Here is a 7,770-nt window from a genome sequence, read left to right as displayed (position 1 = left end):
TTTTTTATTGTTTTTGTATGTCGTCTTTTTGTTCATTGAATTTAATCAATTGTGCATATTTTATATGATTTCTGATTATATATTTTCTTTAAGTAGTCTGGACAGTAGAGCCACATGCTTTGTGAATTGTAGCAGAAGCTTTTAGGATTTTGGTTTTACAAATTTCTGGAAATGGAAACATATGGATCTTGGTAGTTGGATTATTTTTTGAAATGTAGGAATGATCAAGAAGAGTAATTTTTAGGATCTGATATCAATGAGGCATAGTCTTTTCCTTGCAAATTTTAGCAAAGTGAAGGTGTACAAGGGATAGTGCTATATTGGCGGTCGAGATTATGGAAGTTATGGTTTTGATTGGATTTTTTGTTAACAATTCAGTCTTTTTTAATGGACGGGAGTCTCTAAAGAAAACATGTGCTTTAGATTAGCTGGAGGCAACATTTCCAAACTGAATATACAAGGGATATCTATAAGTATTCTTATATCTTTTTCTTTCCTAGAAACATGTTGGAGATGTACTTTTTCTTGTTGAATAAATGATATCCAAAAAGAGACTGTCTAAAGTTGTCGAATACCTGGACTGAACTATGTTATCTAGAGAAGGAGGCAAACTAAAACTTAAGAAGTTTGAGGGTTTAAGAGCATCAGATATGAAGTTCGTCATTACCTATATGTTTTAAGTCAGAAAAGATTAATTAACTAATTATGCTTGATGGAAAAAATTGACAGCATCCAGTATTAGACCATATTGTTAAAGCTGCAGGTCTAATTTCAATTTAATGTTTGGTGCCACTATTATTTCGATTATTATAATTTCTTTTGTGATTAAAATTTTGGTCAGCTGCTCCCTTTTGATGCAACCCTTAAATACTTCTGGGCTCCAGAGTTAAATTTGACTTTTTTGAAGCTTTGCAGAAAATTTTCACAGACTACAGACAGCCGTTTGCTCTTACATATCTGTGGATATCTCTAATGGTTGTCTACCTTCCAGTAGCATTCTGCAAAGATTGGATTTCCAATTCACTGAACAGGAATCGGACTACAGAACTTCATGGTGAGGATTATCTCTCTAGTTCATTGGTTGAGCTACACTTTCCTTTCAGAGTCGATGAAGCACAGTACAATTCAGATGGAGCTTTGAAGAACTATCTTGGTACGGACATGAATTTGGGTGACACAGAAGCGGGACAACCATTGTTATTCAAAGATTCAGAAGATGAGGAGTTTAACATGCTTGACAATCCAAACAAAGTCAGCTCATTGGAAGTCATTAAATGTAGCTTATATCTTGCTCCCATATGGTTTGTTACTGAGGTAATCATATGCAAATAATTTGCTTTTTCTAATTAATATCTAATTCAATAACACCAAATACAACTAATTTCGGAAATGTTTCTTTTACTTAGTAATTAGTTCAGAAATATGGCTCAATGAACTGGTTATTGAATTTCTGAGTGCACCATCTGATACGGGACACTCATTACCATGTACCTCCAAGCATTAAAAGGAAAAATGTTGGTGGTTCTTTATAGCTTCGGTTTTCAATAAGATCAACGTTATAGTTTTTCTCCCTGTTATTTGTTTCTGGAGTTCAACTGGTTTTCTTACTCTGATGTATTGCATGCAGTATTTGTCAAATTCCGCCCTGGCAAATACGAGTGTTGCAAGCACAACCATCTTGACCTCAACATCAGGGCTCTTCACACTTGTCTTTGGAGCACTAATTGGGAAGGACTCCGTAAATGTTGTTAAGGTTACTGCTGTTTTGATCAGCATGACTGGTGTTGCAATGACTACCATGGGGAAAACGTGGGCACCTGATGAAATGCTTAGTGTCTCCGAGTAAGTTGAGTCAGTACCTTTCAGCTGCAGTAAACTTTCATTTGTCATTATGCTCGTTCATATGCATTATTTACACTCTCCTTTACGAAAAAATTGCACCTGCATTTATGGAAACAGTATAATATAGCAGTTATGTTTGGCATTCAGACCGTTTATATTCTTTTCCGATTTCAAATTAATATTCGAGTGCAACACAAAATGATTGCATGCCGCCTATGATGCACCGACACGGACACGTGTGTCCGACACGATACGTGTCGGATACGTCGACTCGTGGTTTTTCAAAAAAGTACCGACACGACACGTCGTCGACACGTACATTAAATTTTTAAAATTCTTCAATTTATGTAGTTTAAATTTAGTTTTATACTTATTATTGATTTTTTTTTTGTTGAAATCTTTTAAATATGAGCACTTATTTGTTATTTATTAAAAACTTTGAATTAAAAATATATAATAGTTATAGTAAGAAAGGAAAATGATTATTGTAGAGTATTCGAAGAGTGTCGGTATCGACACGTATCCGACACGTGTCGGACACGGACACGGACACGCTACCCTAGTTAGAGTATCCATGCTACATAGCATGCCGCTAAACATATTCAGATAGGAAGTGCGAAAACCGTGATGACTAAACCGATTCCATCTATCACCAGAGCTAATTATAAGTGTCTTATTGGGGTCATGATCATATCGTTTTAGTTACTCAATGTTTCTATTGGTAATCTTAATGGAGATTAACTTTTGCCTGCAATTGCTTCTCATTTCACGTAGGACTAGAAGGCATTCTATTATTGGAGACATTTTTGGTCTTCTCTCCGCAGTGTTCTATGGCTTGTTTACAGGTAGATCTAAATTTTGGTTGACAAAGAATTATTAATTTTAATCAAATAGTTTGATCCAGTTAAATCGATAATACCGTTTTCTTGTCTCACTTGCCTTATAATTTAACGGTACTTCACAGTGCTGCTCAAGAGATCTGCTGGATCGGGAGAAAGGGTTGATGTTCAGAAGTTCTTTGGATATATTGGACTTTTTACTCTCTTGGGTCTCTGGTGGCTTGGTAAGAGACCATATTTTCTGTGTAGTTCCTTTCCTATTTCTATAGTTCAGGGACGGATGCTTTCCCATGTTGTAACTTGTCAAAACTCTTATTTTTATTTTATTTATTTATTATTATTATTATTATTATTTTTCCGCGTGTTCTATCTTCTTCTTACTGTCATAATAATTTTTTCTGGTGTGGCAGCATGGCCGCTTAATGCCCTTGGAATAGAGCCAAAGTTCAGCTTTCCTAGTTCAGCATCCACCAGCAAAGTTGTGGTGCTCAATGGCTTCGTTGGAAGTGTTCTATCAGATTATCTATGGTATTAACTCATTTCCTTATGTTAAATTTCTACGTTGATCAATTTGGACGTAAAAATCTCTATTGTTTCCGACAAATGGCTCGTCTCATCCACCCATCTTCGAGACACATTCTCTACTCAACAGCACACTGACTTCTCTATGGCGATCCTAATCTAGCCTTTTAAGTATATGAAGATACTGATTTAACTTTCCCTCAGAATTTATGGTTTGTTTGATTGGAAAATTTTTCATGAAAAATGTCCTTTTTCTACTCGAATTCCAACTTTTGGAGTGTTTGATTAGCTTTTTGCATGGAAAATATTTTCTGACCTTTGAAAGTATGCTTAGTTTTCCTTTTTTTGAGGAAGACATTAGGTAGGCTTTTTTCCTCCAAACAATGATAACAAATTTCTTTTTTAGGAAATATTTTTCATTCCAAGCAAACACACCCTTAAAGTATTTCAAAATTTTCCTTTGTCGTTTTATTAGTAAAACANTTTTTAGGAAATATTTTTCATTCCAAGCAAACACACCCTTAAAGTATTTCAAAATTTTCCTTTGTCGTTTTATTAGTAAAACAAGGGAGTTGTACACATATAGTTACATATTTATGTTCGACCAGCACGGGTAACATGTCTGAACCGGACTATGAAACAGGGCGCTCTCTGTTGTTTGGACGACCCCATTAGTTGCAACTTTGGGCATGTCCTTAACAATACCATTAGCGATGTTAGCAGATATGTTCGTCCATGGACGACATTACTCTGCCATATACATCTTTGGATGCATACAGGTATACTTCTCTTCTTGGTGCATATCATTCTTAGAACTTTGAACAGAGTTCGACTGATTAGTGTGTTTTATTCAGGTATTTGCAGGGTTTATTATCGCAAATCTCTCGGATTTGTTTTCTTGTAAAAGGAGATGAATGTTAATCCAATAAATTTAACTTAAAATGTATATAATGCCACAGGCACATAGAAAAAAATAATGTGACGGGATGTCTTTCTTATGCAAACTGCAATGAAATATACTGCTGACGCTTTAAGGTGAATTCCGATATGAATCTTTCTCACATCTTAAGTTGATATGTTTGTATCAAGAAATTTTTTTAATTTTTTAAATTTGTAATAGTAACTAGAGTTGTTGTAATTTTTAGACATCGGGAATTGAATTTTTACAAATGATAATACATAAAGCCCTTATTTGATCCCCATTTTTTGGGAAAAAATGAATTTGTTTACAGTGTTTTGACATCATTTTAATCACATTCTTCAATAAAATAATATTACACGTAAATATAAAATTTTTCTTTAATTTTTACACACATTTTTCATCAATGTACTATTCAAAAATTTATTTTTTCCCCAAAAATGGGGCTCAGACGAACAAATGCTTTATAAAAGTTTAGGCAAATTAACTTTCATCACATTGTCATGTGTATGGCCAATATTAAATGTCAACAAAGTGATCATTATAAAATCACAAAGTTTAAGCAAAATGAATGTTCATATAGTAGGTAACAAGCAGCTGACAAATAATCAGTGTGATTTAATAAATTAAATAAGTGGTGAAACTCAAAAAAATAAATTGAACTGCCAAGTCAGAGGGAAAAGGCAAAACGAGATTCAAAAATAAATAACACTACTAAGCCCTTGTTTGGCACCATTATAATGAAAATTTGGAAAAAAATATATTTTAGAATAATAATTTTTTGAAAAATGTGTGGTTATAAAAAAAGAAAAAGTTTTGTGGTTATGAGTAGTATTATTTTATTGAAGAATATGTGATTTATAAGAAAATGAGAAATAAATTATAATTCTAATAGGGTCAAATAGGGTCTAAAAAGTAACTGACTTATAATTTAGATCTAATTTAGTGTCAACAAAACCTCGTAGATTGGTATGATTGACTATCTAGCTTTTCTTCTTGTGTTTAGGGGGCAGGGGTGTATCCTAGCCATGCTTGTACAATTGAAAACCTAGATTGCATCGACTAGTGGGTCAATTAAGATTATGAAGTTGCCTAAATCTCTTCCTTATTCGTTGGTGTCCCATGGTCTACAACATATGACATGGGTTATCGTCCATTTTTTTTTTCATAGCAAAGCTTGTCTTTCTTAATTTAGTCAAAAATGAGACTTTCACAGTCCGATAAATCTTTCTACTATATACTAATCAACCATATTACATAACTAGAGTTAGTAATAGAAATTCATTTTCAGGTAACACTTGGCATATTCTCATTGGAAATTGGAAAACAACATAAAAACACTCAATCATAGGATGTCACATCAGTCTATTTTTTCCCTGTTTGTTCAGCATTATTCATATACTAATAGGTGATTACCTACAAATGCATTAATTTGCATGTTACTGTTGATTGATTTCCCATAGTTGCAAGTTCATGATTAATTAAGAACTCAACATACATTATCAAGAATACTTTGCAATCATACTAAACAGAAACATACATGTATAGAGAAATAATTTTCAACCTGACTATTGTGTGTGTGAATATTTTCTTTCTTCTGTTTATATGAATTGTCTATGGAAATGGGGTGTGGGGCTGTGACAAAAATTCGTATTAGAAAATATGAATGAATTCAGAGCTCAGTGATAAATTTAAGGTTTCGTTGAATTGATGTATTAAGGATGATCGAGAAGATTTAAATGACGAAGGTTTTCAATTGAGGGTCTTTCTTGATATGGATAGATGTGTGAATAATGAGTTATTGATATGAAATCGTTTTATTCCTAGTAATTTCTTTTTAAAAATACTTTACGAAATGAAATAAATATCGAAAACGTCAAGATGAAAAAATCGAAAGAATCAAGAAAAACGATTTGGGACCGATATTTTAGTTCTAATGCGTTTAAGGCGGCCTTGGCCTTGTTTTTTCTTATAATTAAGACAGCACGTTTGTGTGAATTTTGGACTTATAAGCTAGTTCGACGGTTTATAAATTGTATCCAAACATGCTTAAAATCTATTTTAGTGATTAACACGGTAAATAGTCTACGTTTGTCCTATCAAACAGTTGTCCTTTTTTATTTGGACCTACATTAAACTTTATATAATGTGTTACATAATGATAAATATGTCACTATATTAATCATCAGTTTAAAACACAGTCAACTTTTTCATCCAATATTTTCACTTCATATTATTTATATAATTCTTTATATATCATTTTTTATGTACAAGTAGCAAAATCCTTTTATTTTTGGGTCAATCAAACTAAATACATAGGCTAGCTTATGGCCAAAATAATTTTTGCCAAATTTGAATCGTCAATATTTTCAATTTCAACAACAAAGAAACCCAAAAAAAGCCAAATCCAAAAAAAGCAGTTATATCCACAACCAAACAGACCCTATTATCAACTCTGAACCCCAAGTACAGTGGAATTAGATCTTCTGTACAGAGCCGTCAAATACACACATACAGAAACCTCGGATTACTCACTGCCGGATCGTAAATTCACCCATCATATATTCCGACACACTCACAAACACGCTGGGTGTGTGAAACTCTGCGTAATTACATCTATGGACAAGGGAAAAGCAGTAATGGGCTCGGGCCGCAGATGGGCTGTGGAATTTACGGACAATTCGACCTCCAATTCCTCCCGCGACATTCCGGACCCCCCAGGCTTCACTCGCGCTTCCTACGACCCGGTAATTTTGTGTATTTTTCTGGGTTTTGTTTTTTTTAATACACAGAATTTTGGATTGAGGTTTTGTTTCGACTTGTTTTTGTTTTATATGCAGGATGATTCGGCTGTGAGTAAACAGAAGAAGGATGCTGAAGCCAATTGGAAAGCTCAGGTAATTGTTCCCTTTGTAATTTATTAGATTGTGAATTAATTGTCATGAAAAATTATTTCTTGATTTATTAAGGGGCTGAGGTGTTGTGCTGATTGAGCTTTACATTTCTCACCTTTGGTAATTGAGGATATTCATTGGGGTTGTGGTGGAAATAAATTAAAATTCTCAACTTTTAAATTGTTAATGGTTCATAGGGCGGATTTTAATGTGAATATTTGGCTGGTACTCGTAATCTTTCATCGTCTGCCGGTCACACTCTTTTATGTGCTTTCAGTGAGTTAATTTGTACCTGGTAAAAGAATTAAAATATTTTTTACTACATTTGTTATGCTTTTATACTTTCTGTCGAATTATTAGCCTTCTTATAAATTTACTCATCATTCAACTTTCTCTTTTCAATATCACTCTAAATGACAACCTCATGACAAGATGACCTGCATTCAACCTGTGCTGATGAGTTCAATAGAAAGAACAATTGCTAATGAATACTTTATAATCTGAAGAATTCTATAGAAAACTATTCCCCCCTACTTTTTGCGAATTTTCGGATGCAGTGAGGTATCATTTGTCTGAGCTCAACTGTTGTAAGAAGAGTTCAAATAATAGCGAGCAATTTCAGTTGTTTCATTAGTGAATTTGAAGAAGATAGTTTTTATTTTCTTGATAGTTTTTTTTTGTGTTTTTCTAAGATTGAGAAGCCAATTCTATTTGCTATTGTACGGTTTTCTTTTAATTTTTCTTCATGGAGTGA

General features: G+C 33.4%; 2 protein-coding genes across 2 annotated transcripts in view; both read left to right on the top strand.

Moving 5' to 3' along the window:
- Nucleotides 1-237, top strand: part of LOC111398224 (probable monogalactosyldiacylglycerol synthase, chloroplastic) — a 7,621-nt gene extending 7,384 nt beyond the window's left edge. The window contains exon 9 of the mRNA XM_023025152.1: nt 219-237. Within this exon, the coding sequence (XP_022880920.1) occupies nt 219-237 (19 nt within the window). The remainder of the gene's footprint in view (nt 1-218) is intronic.
- A 652-nt stretch (nt 238-889) lies between these two features.
- LOC111398666 (uncharacterized transporter C405.03c-like) lies at nt 890-4,264 on the top strand. The gene is made up of 7 exons (XM_023025679.1): nt 890-1,314; nt 1,628-1,842; nt 2,617-2,687; nt 2,807-2,905; nt 3,092-3,209; nt 3,847-3,982; nt 4,058-4,264. Exons 1-7 carry the CDS (start codon nt 973-975, stop codon nt 4,115-4,117), a joined length of 1,041 nt encoding a protein of 346 aa, XP_022881447.1. The 5' UTR covers nt 890-972; the 3' UTR covers nt 4,118-4,264.
- Nucleotides 4,265-7,770: the final 3,506 nt, after the last annotated feature.

Source organism: Olea europaea, chromosome 8 (genome assembly GCF_002742605.1).
Source record: "Olea europaea var. sylvestris chromosome 8, O_europaea_v1, whole genome shotgun sequence".
Lineage (NCBI taxonomy): Eukaryota > Viridiplantae > Streptophyta > Magnoliopsida > Lamiales > Oleaceae > Olea > Olea europaea.
The sequence above is the reverse complement of the archived record's forward strand: the minus strand, read 5'-3'. Positions and strand labels throughout refer to the sequence as shown.

Bases quoted from the DNA above. Each gene is read 5' to 3' on its own strand.
- LOC111398666 (XM_023025679.1), top strand. From the start codon at position 973: ATGGTTGTCTACCTTCCAGTAGCATTCTGCAAAGATTGGATTTCCAAT. The intron at 3,210-3,846 runs GTATTAACTCAT...ACTATGAAACAG, and splicing joins GTTCTATCAGATTATCTATG to GGCGCTCTCTGTTGTTTGGA. The intron at 3,983-4,057 runs GTATACTTCTCT...TGTTTTATTCAG, and splicing joins ACATCTTTGGATGCATACAG to GTATTTGCAGGGTTTATTAT.